General features: G+C 40.0%; 1 protein-coding gene across 3 annotated transcripts in view; it reads left to right on the plus strand.

Annotated features, from left to right (window-relative positions):
- anks1b (ankyrin repeat and sterile alpha motif domain containing 1B) overlaps positions 1-23,631 on the plus strand; it is a 180,917-nt gene that overhangs the window by 86,461 nt on the left and 70,825 nt on the right. For all 3 annotated transcript variants that reach the window (XM_083906997.1, XM_083906998.1, XM_083906999.1), the window contains exons 11-13: positions 481-637; positions 10,487-10,623; positions 21,929-22,115. In XM_083906997.1, the coding sequence (XP_083763123.1) occupies positions 481-637; positions 10,487-10,623; positions 21,929-22,115 (481 nt within the window). The remainder of the gene's footprint in view (positions 1-480; positions 638-10,486; positions 10,624-21,928; positions 22,116-23,631) is intronic.

Below are 23,631 nucleotides of genomic sequence, written 5' to 3' on the forward strand. Positions count from 1 at the left end.
GCTACGATAACTTCTCCACCACTGAAAGAAGAGAAAGAAAGAAAGAGCAATTATAAAAGCCTTTTATTTTCACTGATTGATTTTTGCACGTTTTCACCTAATCTTTCACGATAATTGAACCGCGTGAAGGTGACTGCACTTGGAACTGAGCTGAAAGTTTGATGAGGTGATGTTTGTGTTTCTTTATTATTCACGGCAGGTGAAGGGGACACAAGGTTTAACACTGTGGCACTTTAAGTGTCGGTGTTTCTCCTTTTTTCTCTCCCCACTTTCCTTTATAATTAACACTATTCTCTTTTAAATCCATTTTAAAGACACAAGTGCACTTTTACAGCGTCTGAAATACACCATTCCAAACCTTTTAGTGCGTTAATGGTGTCATTTATTTAAGAAAAGCGTGTTTATTGTTATTAACAAAGTAGTTTTAGTGACATTCGTCTGTTTAGACTAAACCGTTTTTCTCCCCCCCTCGTCTTCCAGGACTCGAAGCTTTCGGGAGAAATCGTCACGTCGCCGTCGCTGGACGTTTTCCTTCCCGAGGACGAGGACAACCCGTACGAGTCTGTGACGACCGCCGTCACGCGCAAACCCTGCTCGCTCGACATCAACTACCGCTTCAACAGCAGTTCCCGCAACGGTAGGACAAAAAGATTCTACACTGGATATTTTACTGAACTGTCCACCGTCTTCAGGTGTTACACTACCGTTCAAAAGTTTGGGGTCACCTAGACAATTTTTTTGTGTTTTCCATTAAAATTCACACTTGTTTCATCAAAAGAGTTGCAAAATGAATAGAAAATATAGTCAAGACATTGACAAAATTTGAAAAAAAATCGTTTTTATTCTAACGTGATTAGCAAACACAATGTACCATCAGGACACTGGAAATGGGCCTCTATACACCTATGTACATATTCCATTAAGAACCAGACGTTTGCAGCTAAAATAGTCGTTTACCACATTAACAATGTATAGAGTGTATTTATGATTCATTTAATGTTATATTCACTTAAGAAAAGTGATTTTTCTTAAAAAATATGGACATTTCTAAGTGACCCCAAACTTTTGAACGACAGTATATAAACTTCCAGCGTCTGAGTGTTGCATGATGGGTTTGGTTAATATCAGCTATCACTGTGTTTACAAAGAAGAGTGAGTCCACATCAGCGGGCCACTGTTCTAACCGTCACACGACTTGAGCGTAACACTCTAATCACCTGAATGCCAAGACCAACATATTGTGTGTTCAGCAGGAACACGAGCAGCAGTGGAAACAACGGTGTGGAAAGTGTGGGTGAAAGTGATACACGTTCTTGTTGTTGCGGAAATCATGTCGCACCATTTGGACCGTGTTTATTTCTTTAGGGAGAAGAGTTTAGAAGAGGTTTTTATAGGTTTATAGGTTTTTTTATCTATATTTTCTATTTTTAAGAATCAACACTGTTCTTTTTCCACATATATCATCTACAAATGTAAGACATCTATCATCTACTCCCCCTCCTGCATATGAAGTGAACAACAGTCAAGGGACTCCTGAGTCCTGGTGAGAAAGTGATGCTGAGGGATTTTTACATCTGGGTCACATGTGGTCGTTCTGTCCACACACTTTCTTCTATCACCTTTTTATAACGCAATAAACCGTGATCGTCGACATATTGTCACTCTAGTAACGTCATATGGTGACCAATTTTATTATTTGGTCATACATTCATGTGTATATAAGGGGAACGTTGTTTTTACACCATATTATCTTCTTCATAGGTCATCTTTATACTTTTGTATCTTGGCGTGTGGTGTGTGAGCTTCACTAAAGACCTTGACACAAGATATTTAAACTCAGAGACAACCCACAAACAGACATAATAGCACCTCCCTTGTTTCTTTTACCTGTATAAAAATAATGGATTTTTGAAAACGCGTCCCTCTGAGTGGGAAAATCAGCCTTGCGTTTCCGCGTAGATGACGCACGCGTAGTATCGCATCATATTTCACGCCAATCATGACATTTCTCACGCTGAGAAGTGATAAAAATTTACCGCATATAAATGAGTCGTCCGTGAATCGATGATGAGAAGGCAGATTACTCATCATATAGTTAATTTCATACAGCTGTCATGAATTAGCGACCCATCAGCCAATCAGGAAATAATATTTCTTGTTGCCACTGCAAGTACTCGTTCCATGTAAGACGAGCACGGTCAGGTAATTACTTCAATTATATAACTTAATTTATGATAATAGCTGCTTATGAAAATGTAACTTTAAAGTGTATTATATATATAACATCCTGGCTAGAATCCTGATTAAAGTGATGAACATTCATGTGTATAAATGTAACGCTCATGCATGAATAAACCTGGTGTTATAGTGGCGTAAGGACAAACAGGTTGTGATGTTAAATGGTTAAACTTAAATGTACTGTATTGGTTAAGTATCTAAACTGGACGTCTTTAGCTCGTGCGGCAACGTGTTTCAGGAAGGATGAAGGAGCAGAGTGGAGCTGAGCACTCACTGAGGAGGTGATGAAGGCCTGAGCGCCTCAACTGTCTCTGTGATGTAACTCTAAAACCAATCAAGACGATGCATTTGTAAAGAAAGAGAGTTAAAGAGCTAAAGAGTGCAGCAGGTTTACGACCTGTTATTGACAGCAGAGCGCGTTTGTTAGTGTTTGTCTCGTTTTTATTTCAGTGCAGATACAAAAGAAGGGAGATTTGAAAATATAAAGTGAAATAATGATCTTCTTATTGACAGAGAAGATGAAGCATTTCATTTTCCTTTCTTCCTGGGATACTGTAAATCCTTTTCTTACTTTCTTTTTTTTTTTACAATTGAGTAAACATTGTCAGCGGCTGTCACAGTATCTCCAGAATCTGTGTTGTTGGATCGAGCCGGTCCTGCAGCCTCACACTCTCTCTCTTCTGTTTGCTCATCACTTGTTTGGTCTGCAGTATTTTTTTTTTTTTTTTTTTAATGCTTCCACTCCCACGACAACAAACACCCACAGTTGTGTTCTCTCTCTCTCTCTCTCTCTCTCTGTTTCCCCCCTCGAGCGACTCTACACACACACTGCAGGTTGTCACAGCAACTGCATCACCTCGGCTAGTGAGTCACCTGGAGGTTGCCATGGGAACTGCCGTGCTAGTGACACCCGGGCTCCTCCCTCCCTCCCTGAGCAGAGGTGCAGTGAGGCCACAGCAGAGGCATGTTCTCTCTGTGTGTGAGTGAAATGAGACTTTAGCTGCTCTGTGTCAAAGTGGCGTTTTGAAAATTGCTCTGCTGACGTCGGTGAAGAGCGTGGGTGTTGTGTTGTGTTCTCTCTGAACGCCGTTACCTGGCCAAATGATGGAGAGGTAGAGGCGTAAACGGATAGCAAGTGAGGAGGGACTCCCATACATTTCCATGTCATTTTGTGGAAAAAAATGCATTAAAATGCGCGATGATGCCTCTCACAGGCGGGCACAGCGGCGGTGGTAGGATAATTGTCCATAGATTGACAGTAATGAAGATGAGTGCGATGCTGAAAACGACGCACATTCACATTTGGAGGAGGAGGAGGATGAGGAAGAGGTCGTCTCAGGCTGAACTAAACTAAACCGTCCACGTGAACATCTTAAGCCTGTGACGCTGCAGGAGGGGGAAAATCCTGGATTCCTGCTTCTGAGACCAGTCACAGTCAAAGTCTGGCTAATTGCACACGGCTGTGAGTCAGTGTTCTGTCATGTGGAATAAAAAAGAGGAAGTGAGATGAGAGAAAAAGAGGAAAAGCACACAGGAAAAAAAAAAACACCCTCTTCTTTCTCCATAAATCAGTCTTAAAACCCCTCCTGTGGCTTCATGTTAGATTTTCTACAGTAGGATGTCAAGTCAAGTTCGAGTTGTGATTATTATGGTAATAACATCATATTTCCATGTAAATCATGTAGAAATAGCTTGGTAAAATATGTGTGTAGGACATAAAATAGAGGAATTTTGATTATTTGATCACAAGCTATCACTGGAATATGATCTCCTTACTGCCACAAAAAGCCACAAATTTACATGACGAATATAATATTACAGAATAATTACCGTACTATAAGCATTTGTTATTTGTCTGGTCGGGGGGGAGGGGGGGAGTCGTTCTAGATAAAAAAATTTAAAATCACAATATGTGGGAACTATAATAAAATTTCAAATTTCATGAAATAATTTCAAAATAAAAGCACTGCTTTTGATACGGACCGACGTCTCCCTCCCAACAATCAAATATTTATCTATTAATGTAAAAAAAATAAAATAAAAAATAATTAATATTTGTTTGCATCCCTAAATGATAATAATTCTATATTAATGTGTTTATAGGGTTTTGGATCATAAAGGAGTTGACATGTGTCCGGTGTTTGACTGATACTGATTTAAAATGGTCCTGACAGCAGCACTGCAGGTGTTTTTCTATCTGCTCTCGTAGCTTCACGCCCTGTGATGAACCCCATCTAACGACTCAATTAAATGTGAACTTTAATGAGCTAACGATTCAGTGCTTCGTTGTTATCCGACCTGCACTGAAAGACCACACTTCCATCACGTCACGTGGGTCCTGTTGAGGTTTTAAAACATGTCTCCTGCTGCTTTCATGATGCAGAAACCGATCGATAATAGTCAATAACACATTCCACACGCTGGCAAATTGAAATTATCTCAAGACATGGGCGTTAAATTGGTTAAATAAGCTGCGGAATATTAATTTGAACGTGTGGGAATTATATTATTTTATGGTGTGCTGCTTGTGTGGCTGCTGCAGTCGCCGCTCGTGTCTTTGCTTCGAGCTTCTTCTTCATTTCACTTTCATTTTCGTTCCCGCTCGTCTTCCTTCAGCTGTTTCCCGTGATTCTCTGTTAGATTAGAGACCTCGTCCCAGGAAAAGACCACATGGGAATGTTGTACACAGCGCTGACTGCACCACATTAACATGCCCTCTCCTCTGACATGACAGTGAATAAATGGAATTCTCTTCCTTTGTGATGTAAAGCACAGACGTGTGTGCATAATCCTGCAAAGCCGAGAGTCCCGCGGGAGTCATTCTGCACTTTAACTCCAGGATTATACATTGTAGTGTGTGAGGGGGGGGGGGGGGGGTCCATTTCTGCTGCAACACTCGGCTGCAGATACATTTCACGTCTGTCAAATTCTTCTCATTTATTCCTCTTGTGTAAAGACTGGGAGCAAAATCTGGTTAGAAGTGACGGTGAAATGTGAGAGAGTTTGACAGATTTGAGTTGTTGTTTAGACCCTCACCTGTTCACGTACAGGGACAGGAAATGACATCAGCCACAGAGGCTACTGGGAGCTAACAGCAGTTAGCATTTGGAAAAGTGATCATCATCACATTGCCATCTTATATAACATGTATCCACTGGGCAGATAGGAAGTTTGTGTAGAACTCTGTGCTGCACTGTGGAGCCAAGAATAGAACTTTTCGCAGACTTCCGGTTTCCAGATACTGTTGCCCTCGCCAGCACTCTCTCATGTTTTACGGACAAAGCGGAGCTCCTTGAGACTTCCAGGAATTTAGTGCATTGTGTGATAGGAGTCCCAAATATAAGGATTTATATTATTAAAAAGTTGATTTTAAATAATATGAGACCATTAAATCTGCCAGTTTCCATGTTTGACCGAATTCTCTCTCCTCGCACCAAACCCCATGGAGAAAATTGCTGATTTTACAGCACGGCAAACGAGAAGTGTTAAACCACTTTTTCTTATATCCGTATGTTCACATTTGTTTTCTTGTGACTTTTAGGTTTTAATACTTTTATTCAGATTTACCTTCATGACACACACTTAAAGCATCAGTAGACTGGCAAGCCCTCAGTCCTCGTGAGCTAAAATTGCTGTTTTTTTGTATGGGCTTTGGTGCAAGAAAGTGAGGAGTTTCCAAACTGCAGTTTCTGGCTGAAAAGCAGTTTAATAGAGAGATAAAAATTTTTTTGGCCCTTCTTGTTTTGTATCATGTTTTTATTAGAAGTCATAAAAACCCTGAACTGTCCTAACCTTAATCTTTTGGGTTTTAGTTAGTAGAAGTGTTTGCAGAAATCTTATCCATAAAATCCTAATTTATTTATCGCTCCACAGAGCACTATTTCCAGATTTTCCTTGTAAAAACACATTTGCAGTAGTGGAAATTGATCGTGTGTCGTAATAATCAGTCGTCGTACCTCAGTGGATTTGATCCACGGGATCTCGGCGCCTGACAGCAGCCCGAGCGTGAGCGCAGTGGAGTCGAGTTTGAGCAAAAAAATTCATCTCTGCTGCTATCGGACCAACTCCCCCAGAGATAAACACACACACACACTCTCGTCTTCAGCTGGTAAACAAACTGCTGTGGACGTGTGCAACAGCAAAGTACAGTAAAGTACACACTTCCAAGTGTTTGTTTCTCTGTGGATATTATACTTTTACTTTATTTTAACTCTAATTTTGACCCAGGTATGAATGTAGACACCTCTGGAGTTTAAAAGGTTGAGATTACCCGAAGCCTCTTTTTAAAAGGGTCTATATACGCGGTATATCAGTGGTGTATTTATACTTTGTCAGCCTCATACTACTTTCATCATTCATGTTTGTGTTTTGGGGGTCGTATGAAAATCTAGATTGATCAGCGTGAGCTCGTCTAAACAAGAATGAACTGGATCAGTGAGATCTACCTTCAGAATGTCTTCAATACTCTCACACACGCACACACTCACACACAGATACAGTAAACAGATGGGAATCTTTTGTCAGCGTGGCGTGAAGGCAGAACTGACGGCCTCACGTCTCACACTGACAGTTTTTGTCTTGTTAGGTGGAAGGACGGCAGATTTTCTTTTTTTTTTATTCACTCAAACACACTTCCTGCTCCTCCTGTACACAACGCTGCATGTCTGCAGTAACAGCCTGACACACACACACACACACACAGGCTCTGACATGCGTCATATCAACACAAAAACACATATAAACACATACAAACATGCATTATGTTCACCTTCTTGACATCACATGGATGTAAACAGTGGTGCACGTTTCCCTTTGGTTCTTACACACAGATGAATGTACAGATGTTTGTTCACTGTAGATACAACGGTATGCGCAAAATCACACACACACACACACACACACACACACACACATTCTTGCATTCTTTGTGTGAACATTTATAGACATAATGCACTCCCTAGTCCCTAACCTTAACTATCACGACTAAATCCTTTACCCTTACCTTAACTAGAATGACTAAATCCCTTACCCTTACCTTAACTAGAACGACTAAATCCCTTACCTTAACTAGAACGACTAAATTCCTTACCTTAACTAGAATGACTAAATCCCTTACCCTTACCTTAACTAGAACGACTAAATCCCTTACCTTAACTAGAATGACTAAATCCCTTACCCTTACCTTAACTAGAACGACTAAATCCCTTACCTTAACTAGAATGACTAAATCCCTTACCCTTACCTTAAATATCACGACAAATGCCTTCCCCCACTAAATGCCCTTAATTACTCTTATCCTTACCTTAACCCTAAAACCTTAATCCTCCAAAATGTCCATTAAAGTTATCTGGACCAGCCCAAAATGAGGTTTGCTTGACAACACACACACACACACACGTCTCACATCCATCATCAAAGCCTCGTCGTTGACAGTCTTATTTACTCAACACAACAAAAACCTCTATCTCTATCTCTATAAATATCCCTTTGTTACGCTGACTCTCTCTCTCTCTCTCTCTCTCTCTCTCTCTCTCTCTCTCTCTCTCTCTCTCGTCGCTCGTCTGTTCCTCTCATTTTTCATCTCGTCTATTTATGCCCACGTTTTAATCACCCATTTATTTCCTAGCGTTATTTCCTTTTATTGTGTGTGTATAATGTGTGTTTTTTATTTATTGTCATCTCTACATCTGCACAAACACTGTTGAAGTTTAAATTAAATCATCGATAATTGCGCTCCCTCCAGATCTTCTGAGGCCAAACTATACCCGGGTTTATTCTGGGCGGGGCTTAGTTTGGCCTGTTCGGTCCTTAAAGTGATGTTTTGTGACGTTTCTTAGAACCCTTAATCTCTTAACCTCTTAATCTTCTTCTCGTCTTATTTGGAACGTAACGATCGTCCAGGAACAAACGAGCAGACGATCAGAAAAGGTCATTAAAGGTGTCGCGTCGGCTCTTTGTGCAGCGCGGAGTGTTTCGGATACTTTTAAATTGGACGGCGGTGATTTTAATCACATCCATTAACCCCCACGTGTCCTCGGTTATTGATGTCACAGCCTTTGAACCTCAGCACAAAAAAACAAATCACCATCCTGGAAGTGAAGAATTTAAGATCAAGAGGAAGATGAATCAAAGTTCACTTTTTACTCCCAGCAAAGAAAAACAGGAAAAAAGGAAGACACAATTCCTTTTCTTTGCTCTCCGGCTCCAATTTTCTTCTTTTAGTGGACGTTTCATGATTGAAACTCCTCATTCTCACTTTAATAATAATGTAGAGATGTCTGCAGCACTTTCTTCTCTGTGTGCTTTAGCTCTTTGTGAACATGTGAAGAGGAATTGTGGGAGTTGTGAAAAGTCGCACATTCAAATATTAAATGGAGGGGAGCATTGTTGTTATTCCATTGTTTCATTTTCACTTTATTTTATTTCATTTAGGGAAGTGATTTATTTTTACTTGTGTTCTTGGATTATTTTACCACTTAAGGACATTTTCTGGTGTAAACTCTGACTTTTGGCAGGATCAGGAGTCCTCATAGAGACCAAGACCTGGTCCTAATGAGGCAGGAGCTCATTTCTGATGAACTTTAGGGCTAAGATCTGATTCGTGGTGAGGTTAAGACTGGGGCCAAGGCATTAACTGGTTGTGGTTAAGGTCATTTCAGTGTCCTATAGAGACACTGCATGGGTGTCCTTGTCTTTCCATGCTTGTGAGGACTTTTGGCTCAGGAATATCATTGTAAGGACATTGTTGGTGTTTAACGTAGATATAGACAGAGTGTTTTTCTCTGTTTGTGAGTGTGAGGACAAATTTTGATCCTAACCGATCGCTGTGTGGACATTTTTTGGCTGATCCTCACGACTTTAAGGGGCTTTTTTTAAGGGTTTAAGTTTTTTTTTCATCTTTATTTTTAGAGCTCATTTTAAAAACAACCAGGCTTTGACCAAAGTGCTTCACAGAGGTAAAAATGGTAATAATCTAGGTAGAAGTGTCTGGGGTTGTCTATTTTTATCCTAAAGTGAAAGCTAAGGAGAAGAGTATGTCTTTTAAAAGTGATTTAAAATGTTCAATGGTGAAGGCAGATTTCATTTCTGTGTGAATAATGTGTGAATCGTTCCAAATTTGGAGGCAGCTGCAGAAAAGGGTTTTTAGTCGAGATTTTGGCAAAAATCTACAGTAAAATCAACCTGTTGTTAGAGCTCAGAGCTCAGGATGATGTAAGATGGTGCCAAACTGTTAAGAGCTTTAAAAAACAACAATAATAAAATAGGAATAGGAAGTTAGTGAAGATTTAGCGACTGTATTAATGTTCTATAGTGTGTGTGTGTGTGTCTGTGTGTGTGTGTGTCTGTGTGTGTGTGTGTCTGTGTGTGTGTGTGTCTCTTTGGTCTCGCACCATAATTGGCTGATATTGTGTTGTCTGATAAGGATCCATGTGGGCAGGTGGTGTCTGACAGTGTGTGTGTGTGTGTCACAACCTCTGATGGCAGTATTTTTGGAAAGGTGTGTTGTTCCGTGTTGTGTCTCCATGGCTTGATTAAGACAGATGCTCTCTCCCTCTGAAACTTAATTTGGGCGACGTCAGCACATCCTCCTCCTCCTCCTCTTCTTCTTCTTCTTCATCTTCACTTCTTGTGGGTTTTTAACCCCTCCCTCTCTCTGTGTTAAACAATGACACACTGGGGAAATTAGCTGTGACACTACGACTTAGACACTTGCATGTGTCTACATTAAGAAAAACCAGAGATGGACATCAATCCCCTTCTCTCTCTGTGTTTGTCAGCTTACAGAAAACACTCGACAACATTCTTTATTCTCACTTCACTCAGATTTTGCCACAAGGAGTCGGTTTAAGTTCATTTTTGCTGGTGCAGCTTACAAAATAACTCTGACACTTTAAAAAGTATGTTTAAATCCACCACTGATGTCAATCTGCCTCTTCTGCTGCTGTGTTGAATGTAAAACCAAAGGCCTTTGATGTGTCCGTTAAGTCAGTTAAGAGTTTCTACGGCAGCCAAAATGGACAAACCAGTCAGAACGTGTGTTTTGATATTTTGAAGCAGAAGCTTACTTGACAAACAAAGAGGCTCAACACTTTTCTGGTTTGCAAAAGGCCACCGTAGTTCCCCCGGAGGAGTCGTTCTGCAGTCTCACCACTAGGTGTCGCTCATCCAACAAACTGTGACCACTGTACTTTAGTGTCAAACCAATGCAGCATTGAACAAATCTTCCCCTTCTCTTTCTCCGTACAAGGTCACTTGTCCCATGCAGCGGCGAGCGAAGGGGAGCACGGTAACCATGGCAACTGCTCGACGGGCCCCACTCCAGACTGCTCGCCCCCCTCTCCTGACACGGCCCTGAAGAACATCGAGAGAGTCATCCGCCCACAGGTGAGCGAACGAGCGCACACACACACACACACACACACAAACACGCTAATGACTGTTTTTCAGAGGAACCTGATGCATTATTGAAAATCACAGTCCACCCACAAGCTGAAGATCACCTGCACTCACACACACACACACACACACACACACACACACACACACACACACACACACACACACACACACACACACACACACACACACACACACACACACACACACACACACACACACACACACACACACACACACACACAGGTAAACATCTACGTCTCTTTCTCTCCTCTCCAGTTAATCTTATCACAGATTAAGAGTTTGAGGATTTTTTGGCGTCTGATCAGACCCTGATACCAGCTGTCGATCACACTGATTTTCCCCTAAAATGAGATCATGATTTACAAAATTGAAACTAGTGATTGACACGTTAACTTATCAATAAACTGGTTGACTTTGTTCCAGGCCGCCTGGATTTATTTAGATATTATAGCTGTAGAATTGTTAAATAATAAATTTAATAATAATATCTGGCAGTTATCCATGGAATCCATGGAGGACCCGAGGGTTACCTTAATGACAAGTATATGGGCGCAAAATTAAAACTCTATTTCTCTGCTTTCCGCGATCCATCCATCCATTTTCCACCAGGTTATCCTCCATATGAGGGTCTTAGTGGGGTGGGGTTTAGCTGTGCCAATCTCAGCTGACATAGGGTGAAAGGCGGGGGTCTCACTCTGGACAGATCGGCCAGACTTTGTAGATATCGCAAACGTTCTCAGTAATGTTAATGAGAAGTACAGCATGGTAACTGAAGGTTTAACTACTGTATAAAACCAGAAGTCTATACCTAATGCTGCTTTTGACTCACATTTTGTCTTTGTTTATCAAATACCTGCAGTGTCTCTTTCAGTTTTGACATTGTACTTTTGTAATTTTGTGAATAATTGTGCAGTTTTATTTTCAGTGTATCTGAGCTCTAACTCAACTTTTCCACATGTACAAATCTATATTTACTGCTGCAGCTGTTCACTCCAGTAAGAGTCTGGAGTCTGTTTGTCTTTAGGAGAAAATGTAATTTTATTAGCACACAGGAATCGAATCATTGATTGTGCCCAAGAATCTAAATTCATACACGGGTCAATATTAGTTTCCTCCTCTCGCTCCCAAACGGCCACAAACGCAGTGGTATGTACGGATGAATCGATGGTGAAACAGAAAGGACATGGTCTGACATGGATGATGTGCAGGTTATAGATCCACTGATCCAGAGGCAGACGTCAAACTGCAGCACATTGTTAAAACTCCAGTGTCCAGGCGGCCTGAGGCTGGAGCTTTCATTATCTGCAGCTGAAAAGGACAATACAGAAGTGACTCATGCATATTTTCTGTGGAATCTAATAAAAGTGCTGCATTAGAATGATTATTTCACAGACACAGGAAATCTCCCAGGCAACCAGCAGCACAGTTCATAATAGAAATATGCAATGGATTTGTAACGCCGTCATCATCACAGTGTTCCCGTCGCTCTTTGTTATACTTGTACAACAGCAGATTTATAACCTGCTCGCTGATCATGAATAACTGCTCATCAAAGTTCAGAAAATTCCAAAAATGAAGCCGCGGTACAACCTCATTAGTGGCTGCAGATGAATGAGAAGACGAGAGAGAGAGCAGTGAAGCGGCGACGATTCACACCTTGATAATTAAAGGCAGTTGTTTTCTCAGCCGGCAGATGATGTGCGACTATGCCCGGAAAAAATGTATTAAATATGTTATAAATCACATGACGGTGGACTTGGATAATGACGGCGTAAATGATTTATTTATGGATTATTGCAAAGATTAAAACTTTGCAGATGAAATTGATGCTCTTATTATAAGTGGACATACGTGTATTGGAGGGTTGGACACTGCGCACTGTTTAGTTGTTAGCCTGCAACCTCCAGTTTAACAGCAAAACTTAAAGGTACCATATGTAAGAATGCGGTTGCAACACATGATTTGCAGTCTGCAAAATATTTTTTTTAATGCAAATATTTCGGCTGAACTGTTGTCGTTGGTGAGTTCAGTTTGTTATATGAACATTATTCCTGAGTCTCTGTGACACATTAGGAGGATTTTATGGCCAGTTGCTTTAGATTTATTACATAATGCACCTTTAAGACGGTTAAGACGTTCAACAACCTCACATAACATGATTGCACTTCTAGGCTGTATATTTTTGCTCTTGGACAGTTATGGTATTGTCAAACAAAAGTTTTCCAGCAAACGTAAGCCCTGCTCAACACATATTAACGGATTTATCGATGCAGAGTGTGTATGTGGAGAGGCATGTCCAAAGTCCGCAGCTTCGGTTTTTATAATGTATTATTCATGGCCCGAGAGGGACTGGGACAGAACATCGTCCTCAGTCATGTGTCCTGGGTTTGTTACCCATCTGTGACAGTGGGCGTGGCTTAGATTTGGTCACGTTGCCATTTAAAAATGATAGTTGCGACAATGAAAATGACAATTATTATAAAACGGTCTCCCGTTTCCTTACCTCGTCTCCTCCCTCCCTCCCTCCCTCAAGTGTCTATCTTTGGCATGTTAACGAACGTGTGCAGAGGGGATCACATGCGGCGCCCGGCAGGCCTCCGCTCAGCTTGAGGCGAACATAATCAAGGAGCGCCAGAGTTCAATTTTATGGAACATAATTAATTCTCTAGAACTTAATTCATTTCCTTTTAGTGCTCCCGCTGGCTATTTCATCAGTATTCACTGTAGGCTGAACACGGACACACACACACACACACACACACTAACACCAGAGAGACCTATAGCAGCCTTGAGTCGGTTAAAGCTCCATAGACTTCCTGTTGTCAGTGTTCAAATATTAATGTCATGCTTTCAGGGGGAGGTTTTCAGCAAATGTACTCAATTATACACAGGTTTGTAAATCACCACCACTGGTTTGACAATTGACAATTTTTAAATGGCTACAGTTTATAGAATTTAGGAGAATTATTGTACAGTTTTGGCATGATTTTTATGTGAAGGAATAATGAAAAGGATGTACTGTAAAAGAGGAAGAAAGTGGGAAACTGGACCACACACTGTTCATCATGAGGTTATCAGGTTCATACCCACTGGCTCAGTGTCCTACTTTCCTTCTCCTCTGTGTGTGTGTGTGTGTGTCGTGTGAATCTAAACTGGTAAACATTTAAATCTATTAATTGCTCAGGAGAGATTCCTGTTCACAGCAAACACATGATAGAACTCGTGTTTTGAGCTGAAGCTCAAGTATCTCACACCATCACATGGTCGCATTACACGGAACACCACGCAAACATCTCGCTCCTCTTTATCCCTGAGGATTTTCTTTAAAAAGCTCCCAGAAAGAGATTACAGTGATCAGAATCTAATGTTTATATGGTATTATTATTGTGCCACATTGAGTGTGTTAACATGCACACACACTAAAAAAACGATTATTGGCAATAATCAGGTAACTGGAATAAACCATTTAAGGTGTATACATGTCTCTAAGAAATCAGATTATTGACAGAAACCTAGGTGTGTTAAACAGGTTTTTCAAAAACCGATAACGTCAATAAACTGATAATGAAATCAGTTTATTCCGTTTACATTAGCACTTGAATAACCAGATAACTACAAAAACCTGATAATAATCAGTTTTTTAGTGTGCATGTAAAGGCACTCAGTGTCTGTATCTTGCATGAGATTATCAGAACAATATTGGCTTAAAAACGTATCATCAACAGTGGGATAAATCGGCTGCTACCTCCTTGACTTCTTATTTTATTTACGACAAAACAACCAAAGTGCTTAAAGATTTAAAGGCACAGCAACATAAAACTTATACAGCATAACATTAATAAAAATAGGAATAAAACAGTAAAATAGTGACATAATAGAATATTAAAATGATGATAAAAACTACATAGTTGACTATTTTTTATCCTCGAGTAAAGTCCAAGGAGAAGAGACGGGCCTTTAAAAGCTAGCTATGTTCATGCCAGCCTCACCATCAGCTTGAGGCTAGCAGTCAGTTTTTAGATATTCCATGGTGATACTTAAGATATTCTATATGTGTAATTTCCAAATCACTGTAGAGTCGTTCTGAGATGACGCCATAATTATAGTAAACAAACATAACACCATAACAAAAGACTTCCTGTCTCCACCAGCACAAATATGTACTTTTTCTCCTGTACAGTGGAAACTATTATGCTGTAAACATTCATTCAATATCCACAGATATACAGTATGAATACTTAACATATCTGACGTCCACACACATTATCGCTGTCTTCTTCTCGTTAATTAAGTATATTATTGCGTCGTTGTGAGGAAAAATATGTTAAACTTGTGTTTGGAACATTTTTGTTCAATTATGTGGAATAAGCTGCGAGACATTCTCATCCTCAGAAAATCACTAATCACTTTGGCATTTACAGCTCATTAATCTGTTCACACACATCAATCACTGTGCCGCTGCGACACAAGCACACACACACACACACACACACACACACACGCACACAAGCACACACACTGTCACTTGATGATCCTCCTCTGACAGTGTTGCTCTAGTCAGTTAATCTCCCGGCAAATTTGCTCACTTCTGTGCATAATGACATTACATGTGTGTACAGTACAGTTCACTCAGCTCCATATTGCACACACACATGTTATACAATCTATAACCAATCTGTACAATCTGGTCTGATCGCATGTGGACAGACATACAGTAGGTAGGGACATCTCCTGTGACCACATGGCATTGAATCTGGTGTCCTTCAACCTTCCTTTTTGCACTTTAATTAATCCCCTAAGGGGAATTATTTATCTGCATTTAACCCAGGGGCGTAAAACTCAAATGACCTGGGGCCCAATGAGTATCTGGTCAATAGGGGGGCCGGTCTAGAGGAAATAGTGGGGGAAAAAATACACAATAATCATATATTAATGAGGCAAAATAAGTCAATTTTGCTTATGTAATGCATTTGATAATGTCATAATTACAACCAAATGTCTTATAACTAGTACAAAATATATTTAGTATTATATTCAACGCTTTTTCTATCACCTCGCTGGCACCTGTGTTAACCCATCCTCTACTAGAAGCTAACCTAGAATTAGCAGGAAGAGCAATGTTTTTAGTGTTTTTATTTCAAGGCTCTACTCACGTTGCTGTAACATGAAACAAGATTTGAACCAAAAATAAATCGTATAGGATCAGGGTTATTGTGGGGTGGCTGCAAAAAAACATTTAAGCGGATAAGTGTGGTACATGTACCATCAGTGATACGTGGTATCAGAAATACTGCTCTACTGTATATATACCAGGGTACAGTATGTGCTCAGAGTGGTAGAAAATGAAAGTAAAATAAATAAATTAAGTCATAATTATTATAGAAAAGTCTGTAGCTGTAACTTTGCTCGGCCAATTAACACCACTGTATTTTAACGTTGGTGGTACTTTGAGAGCATTCAGTTCTTCCTTATGTGGTTCTTGGTGTACAAAGTGTGAGAACCACTGATCTAATTCGTCCTGAGGGTGGATTTCACACGCAGATGCATGCTCAGGACTGTTGGCACATGGCTCCTTTAAACTGTGACTGTATCTGACTGTGAGCGTAAAAGCTCTCCAGTCCAAGTTATTATTCATTCTCTTATGTATTGAAAGAATTCATATGCAGCGTTTTGAGGTGGAGGAGTTCGTTTACCTCATTAGTTTTGAGCCAAGTAGACCACTTTCCTCTGCACTACATTTTAATATGAGCGACTTTATAAATATGACCACAAAAAAATCCTGCTTTAATGCATGTGAAATAGTAGAATTGTTTTTAAATCACAGAGAAAGTAGCTTCTGAGTGCTGGTGGTGCGTGATGTTAACTCCAGGGCGACTGCTAACTGAAGAGAAGTTACTCCAACAGCAGAAATATTGATTAAAACCAGAGTGATAATTACCCTTCAGTCCCCGACTCGGGGCTAAATTGTTGACTTAGTTCTGACACTGAAGAGGCCTGATGGAAATGACCATGTTTTCAAACAATTACACAATTCCTGCCTGCTGTTTTCGTACAATTAACATTCGTGACGTGGTTTTAATGAAGGTGCATTATTTCCCCCTCATCTCAAATATGTCCACACTGCTAATTATGACTGTGTGAATTATGGATTTGATAATTGATGATCACATGATTCATAAATCACAGAAAGGGAAGAAGAACAACAACACACTTCCGAGTGTGTGTGTGTGTGTGTGTGCAAGGAAAAAAAACACGCCTTATGTGAGGAATTACGTCTTCGTGGCTAATTGAGTTGTCATTTATTAGCACCTAAACACATTAGTTAAGTGTTAAACAGCGTGTTTCCCCCTTTGGGACGCTGTTGCAGGCGGAGAGAATGGGTTTTTCCTGCAGTTTAGTCGACCTCCCCTCCTCTGTGTGTGTGTGTGTACTTTGTGCTCATTAATCCCCTTCCAATCGGCCGTGGCATGTTCATTAGCCTGACGCCCATTTCCATTGTGAACGCTAAGCCTCAGCCAGAATGTGTGCGTGTGTGCGTGTGTGTGTGTGTGTGTTTTGATGTTGTTGTTGGTGAGTGAGTGAGAGAAGACGCTTTCAGTTGTTAGAAAGAAGCAGAGATACAAGGCGGCGATAAATGTGAGCTTATTAAGACGTTCTTTAACAATGAATGGGGGGAATTTGAAGTTGCCAATACACACACACACACACACACACACTTTGAAAAGCATCAGTGTCATGAAACAGAGCAGCTGCATCGTTCTGGTTGTTTGCCATTTCATCCCGTTTATTTTGGTTTCCTGTCTTTTGTTGTCGAGCCTGTGGCAGAGTAAACACTCGAGCAGCGAAGCACTTTTCCATCATCAGTCAAATTAAATTTGTTTGTTCAATACCAACAATCAACAAAAAGAGGCTTAAAGCAACGCTGGATTGAAATGCCAGATTTCTGAACAGGCTTTGGCAGGAACGTCATACGTCATGGAATGAAAAACCAAAAGCCTCAAATCCTTGATTTAAATAGTCTCAATTGATTTAAGGGTCTTAAATAACTCCGATTTCACTTTTGACTGTTTTCGTAATCGTAATTAAGCAAGTACTTGATTGAGTCTATTTGTCAAATGTCTTGTTTTTGTCCACAAACCAAACTGATACAGTTTGAATAATTATTTGATACATGGAAAACATGAAAAATACTCGCATTTAACTCAGACTCATTTACTCATTTGTGTATTATTTAATATATATAAACATATGTGTGTGTATATATATATATACCCTCCCCCCCCCAGTCACTGTGATTTCTCTGTTGGGAACATATGTCATTGTCTTTACTCCCCCGTTGTCTTGCTGTGCTGCTGTGATCTTGTCTGGTTGATGTATTGGTGCTTTAAACATCCACAGTCTCAGTGGGTTGATGCTGCTGCTGCTGCTGCTGCTGCTGCTGCTGCTGCTGCTGCTGCTGCTGCTGCTGCTGCTGCTGCTGCTGCTGCTGCTGTGGTGTGGTGATGTTATTCCCCTTTGACCGCCTCTGCTTTAAAAAAAACAAACAATATTTCTGATGATGTGGCCACTCAGGTTTGGTCATTAGCAGCATTTGTGCCTCTTCTGCACTTTCTGTTTTGTAAAAGTACTGTGTGTGTGTGTGTGTGTGTGTGTGTGTGTGTGTGTGTGTGTGTGTGTGTGTGTGTGTGTGTGTGTGTGTGTGTGTGTGTGTGTGTGTGTGTGTGTGTGTGTGTGTGTGTGTGTGTGTGTGTGTGTGTGTGTGTGTGTGTGTGTGTGTGTGTGTGTGTGTGTGTGTGTGTGTGTGTGTGTGAATATAAATCGTTTTACTCATCTGCTAAAAAAAACAATGACAAAAAGACACAGCAGAAGATTTTCAAAGTGACTCTGCCAGTCGTGTGAGGTTAACCTAAACTATATTTAAATGTTGACTTTTTATCCTCTTTCTTTCTCGTCGGAAAATGAGAGAAAAAAAGGTCAATAACACTCCTTAAATCTGTTAAAAAATAAAATAAAAAGATCCAGGTGACATTTAGCTTAGCTTAGCTTAGCATTGTGTCTGCGCAGAGGGAACCAGCTGCCCTGGCTCTGTTCAAACAAAGTCTGTAAACCAGCTTCTCTGGAGCTCCTTAAAGCTAAAGTTTGTTTGTTTTTAATGTTTTTACTATGCTCTATATCTCTTTTTTTTAACTTTGGGAGCTCCTGTGCATTGACTTTATATGTAAACCTGTTAGCATCAGGTTTAACACAGCATAACGAGCTGTCAACGAGAGACAGGTGGGGAGGAGTCTGGGACAACGAGTTTCATGCTGATTAGAAAAGAAACTAGTGAAGAAAGAGTGGATTAAAAATACCCAGAGGCAGAATTTTCAATGTAGGAGCTGTTTTTATGACCAAAGAGAGAACGAAGGTAAGCTAACTTTTCAATACTTTACACTAAACTTTGAAGATTTGCCCCTGGAGCAACAAATAACATCACTACATATCCACATATACACTGGTTTACACCTGATAGTTTGGTGTGTTCACATGAAGAGTACCAATTCTCGTCCTGGTTGTCCCTTCAAATGATATATATATACATTTTTTTTAAATGCTCACACTTCATCTCAGAATGTTTTGAGATGTTAGCCAGAATAATAGAATCCAAAGAAACTAATATTACTGCCTCAAAAGAGTGACTATAGCTCACGTAAGCTTAGCTAACAACAACATGCTAAATGCTAAAGCTAGCAGAGACAACTGCCCTGTAGCTGTTTTATAAAGTCACTTTTTACTCTTTTTAAACAACAAAAATGATTAATGAGGCATTCTTACTGACGTAATTGCCTCTAGGGTAATGAATGATTTGGATAAAAATATGTAATATGCCATTTTTCTAACATATTGCGACTGTGATTTTTAAAAGTTAAATACACGGTACACTGTAGATTAAAACCAAAGGTGAGGGTTGCAGTCTTATCAAAAAGAGTATTATTGATATTTAATTGAGACTTTTATTTGAAAGCAATACATTTTTCAGCCCCGTTTGCTCACCTGACCTGCCTATAACGTGCCATTTTAAAAAACATAATGGCAACATAGCAGATGTTGAGCTCTCACTCTGGACAGTGAAGCACTTTAGTGATGTTAACCCTATTAAGAGCATGATGATAATGAGGCCGTCTGGATTTATATTGATTTCATGGCTGTAGAATTGTCAAAAGAAGTTCCGCTACCATAATAACAATGACATTTCTACTTAAATGGTCTCTCTTTTGTGAATTTTCCTCTTCACAGTGTCCTTCTGTCCTTTATTGCCCAACCCTTTCTTCTTCTTCTCTCTTTGTTTCCACTCAACCTTGTCCAGTTCCTCTTCATTTTCCATGCGTCTGTTTCTTCTTTGGTCCATTTCTCTGCTCCTCTCATGCTGTAAGTTTTCATCTCTCTTTGGTTCAGTCCATCTGAAGATGCTTTAAAACCCAATTTCAGTGCAGCCAGCGTAGAACAATAATAATAATAATAAAAATTCTCTGCATTGTTTTTCATTCAGCTTTTTCTCGCTCGAGGTCCAGTTCTGTTGCCTTGTGTCACTCGTGGTTAAAAGGTCACATAAAGGTCACTCTCTTTTTTTGCCACTGTATTGATTTGCTTTGTATGCATCATTTGATGTTTGTGTTTACTCACACACACACACACACACACACACACACACACACACACACACACACACACACACACACACACACACATTCTTGTACTTACTGCATACTGAGGACCAGTATTTCCACTTTATAAATCAACATAATTACAAATATCTACTTCATGAATGACATCTACAAAGAACTACTGGTTGCAGTACCATAAAATGTCTGCAGGTGGAGCCCCAGAGCAGAAAGGGCTGGAAAAAAAATTTCGATTATTTTTTTTTTTTGGTCCAAAATTTTACAAAAACATCATACATCAACAAAAATGTTAAGTCCAAAATTTTAAAAACATTTTTGACCCAAAATAAATAAAAAAATTGTCCCAAAATGTGAAAAAATAATTTGACCCAACATTTGAAAAAAAAATTTGACCCAAAATTTGAAAAAAAAAATGACCCAACATTTGAAAAAAAAATTGACCCAAAATTTGAAAAAAAAAAATGACCAAACATTTGAAAAAAAAATTTGACCCAAAATTTGAAAAAAAAAAATTGACCCAATATTTGAAAAAAAAATTTGACCCAACATTTGAAAAAAAAAATTTGACCCAAAATTTAAAAGAAAAATGGACCCAAAATTTTTGGCCAAAAATTTGACAAAAACGTCCTATGTTGTCCAATATATGATTTTTTTTTTTTTTGACAAATTGAGTATAGCATGTTTACGACCTAAGGCGGTGATTTCAATGAAAACAAAGTGAGGACTGGCCAAAATGTCCTCACTCCGTAAAAATGACCTCACTTTGTTGGTTAAAAACCCTCACTGGTCCTCAGTATGCTTACAAGAACACACACACACACACACACACACACACACACACACACACACACACACACACACACACACACACACACACACACACACACACACACACACAGTAACAGGGTGTTGACTGCCTGAGCTGTTTGAGAGCAGAGCAGCAGGTTTGTTGAGATTGCAAATGGCTCATTATGTGAGATGTGTTTACCAGGTGCCAGTCTCCACTTCCACTTGTCCTCTTCCTCGCCATCTTCTCTCCCTCACTCGTCTGTAAGCCGTCATTATGATGAGACTCTCTCTGTCTCTCTTATCCTATCTTTCTGTCCCCCCCCCCCCCCCCCCACAATATTTGCACCATGATATAAAACTATGATGTTTTATTGATTACATTTTGACACCTTTGTTAAGGTTCAGGTGAGTGCATACACGCTCAGATAATGTTGTTTGCTCATTTTCGGGGGATAAAGAAGCATTGACTTACAAGCAAACTCTCCCTGTGGGCTGCGCCGGGATCAGAGTGCACAATATTTTTACTTCTTGAGGTGAACGTCGGTCGTACCGTCATAAATTATTGCCGTTTCGAGGTAGAGGAGGAAAAAAGGACACATGGTTGGACTTGGACTGGTAATATAGAATAAAAAAAGAAGACTTAAATGGTGCCTTCTACATGGTATTTAACCCTTTAACACCTAAGCCTCAACATGTACTCTTTATGTACTTATTTTAACCACCAGAAAATATCCTGTACCTAAAGCCACATTACAGTCAGTTACATGAAAAAGACGATGGACTCCATGTATTCATATTTTTTCTTGTCTTTCTTTCAGCCCAAGCAGCGCACCTCTCTGTCCTCCTCCCTGGACGTCCAGAGGCCATTGAACCACAGCTGCGAGCCCAGCGAGGTGAGCTCGTCCCTGGGCTACGCCAGCTTCAGCACCAGCCCCCCCGCCAGTCCCCCACTTAGCCCCAACCAGGAAGACTCTGCGGGCTCCAACGACGACTGTCAGCTCACAGGTAGGACTCGTGTGGGCGGGGATCGCAGGGGGACAAATAGGACTGTCACTCTTTGAAGGATAGATAGATAGATAGATAGATAGATAGATAGATAGATAGATAGATAGATAGATAGATAGATAGATAGATAGATACTTTATTCATCTCACAGAGACACCGACACACACCGTTCCTTCAGAGATGGTCCAATATATCTGCGACCATGACCGTGATTTAAACTTAGAAGAAGAAGACAGTTTACTCTTCACACCCATGGCCGAGAGTCTTTTGCTGCTACCAGTCGTCATGCCGCAGAATGTGTCTCAATTCTTCCTTTCTGAGGCAGTTATTGCTATAAACAGCCTGATATACATTGTCTGCGATAGTATCGTCATTTCTGTTTTAACGATATGCAAATTGACAATATAGAGTATGTAAACGACTTTGCAGAAGACGATGTAACGCGCCGTAAACTCCACACCCGCAGTTTGAATTTGACCCACAAAGTTGAGCTGATATCCGAATAAAAGCCATCGTAGACTGTGATGGAAAACTCTCATCTCTGATCTTTGAACTTACTGTGGAGGAGGATCATCAGAATCTGGAGATGCTTTCCCACCAAAGTGCCATGAAAAACTATTCTTTTTTTACGACTTGTATATCATTTTTGAGTCAGTTTGACTGAAGAACATCCCATAAACTATACAAAATATCCCCAAAAAAACTCGGCTCCAACACGTTATGAATAGACTATTATGGAATATTCCATATAATGAAGGTGTTTCCTAACGTTCAGAATAAAAAAAAAGCAATGTAAATACTAAATAATGCAAAGTATGATTGACATTACATAATTATGCATATTCAATTTTACTGTATAGTTTTAAAAATAGCTGTTACATAACACCCACTTAAGACTGAACCCTGCGTTCTGAATGACCAGAGAATATTGATTAACACGCGTGTATTAATAGTGATTTTAAAGTTACTGCAGCAGCAGCAGAACTGGACGACTGCCCGGCTTTTTCATGCTCAGCTTTTATTTCCTCTGTGTCATTTCCTAGTAACTGGCTTCTTGTGTTACCATAGTAATAAAAATTTCCTCGTTGTCATGGCAAAGTGGCGGCCTTGGTGAGCGCTGAGCTGGTGACGCTCGTGAAATACTTCCTTCTCTTCTCTCACCTGGGTTTCGGTCCAACTGTCCCTCACACCCACTGCTTTCAGGGAGACGGCAGAACAACGGCAGTGTGTGTGTGTGTGTATGCGTGTGTGTGTGTTTTAGTCACCGTTTCATTCAGGGAGCTGTTCATTAGAAATAACTGCAGAAATAACCAGAGGATCACTTTTCCCTGTCCCTCAAAGATTCCTACGTACATCTCCTATAGTAGTTTGATGAAGTGTGATGTCATTGATAGTCTTTTTTTTTATTCTGTTAAAGGTATATGACCTGTTTTTGTCATATTTCAAAGAGAAATAAATGCTGACTAATGCCATTACATTGTTATCACACTGCGAATATTAGGTGTATATGTATATG

Source organism: Microchirus variegatus (assembly GCF_963457635.1).
Source record: "Microchirus variegatus genome assembly, chromosome: 20".
Classification (NCBI taxonomy): domain Eukaryota; kingdom Metazoa; phylum Chordata; class Actinopteri; order Pleuronectiformes; family Soleidae; genus Microchirus; species Microchirus variegatus.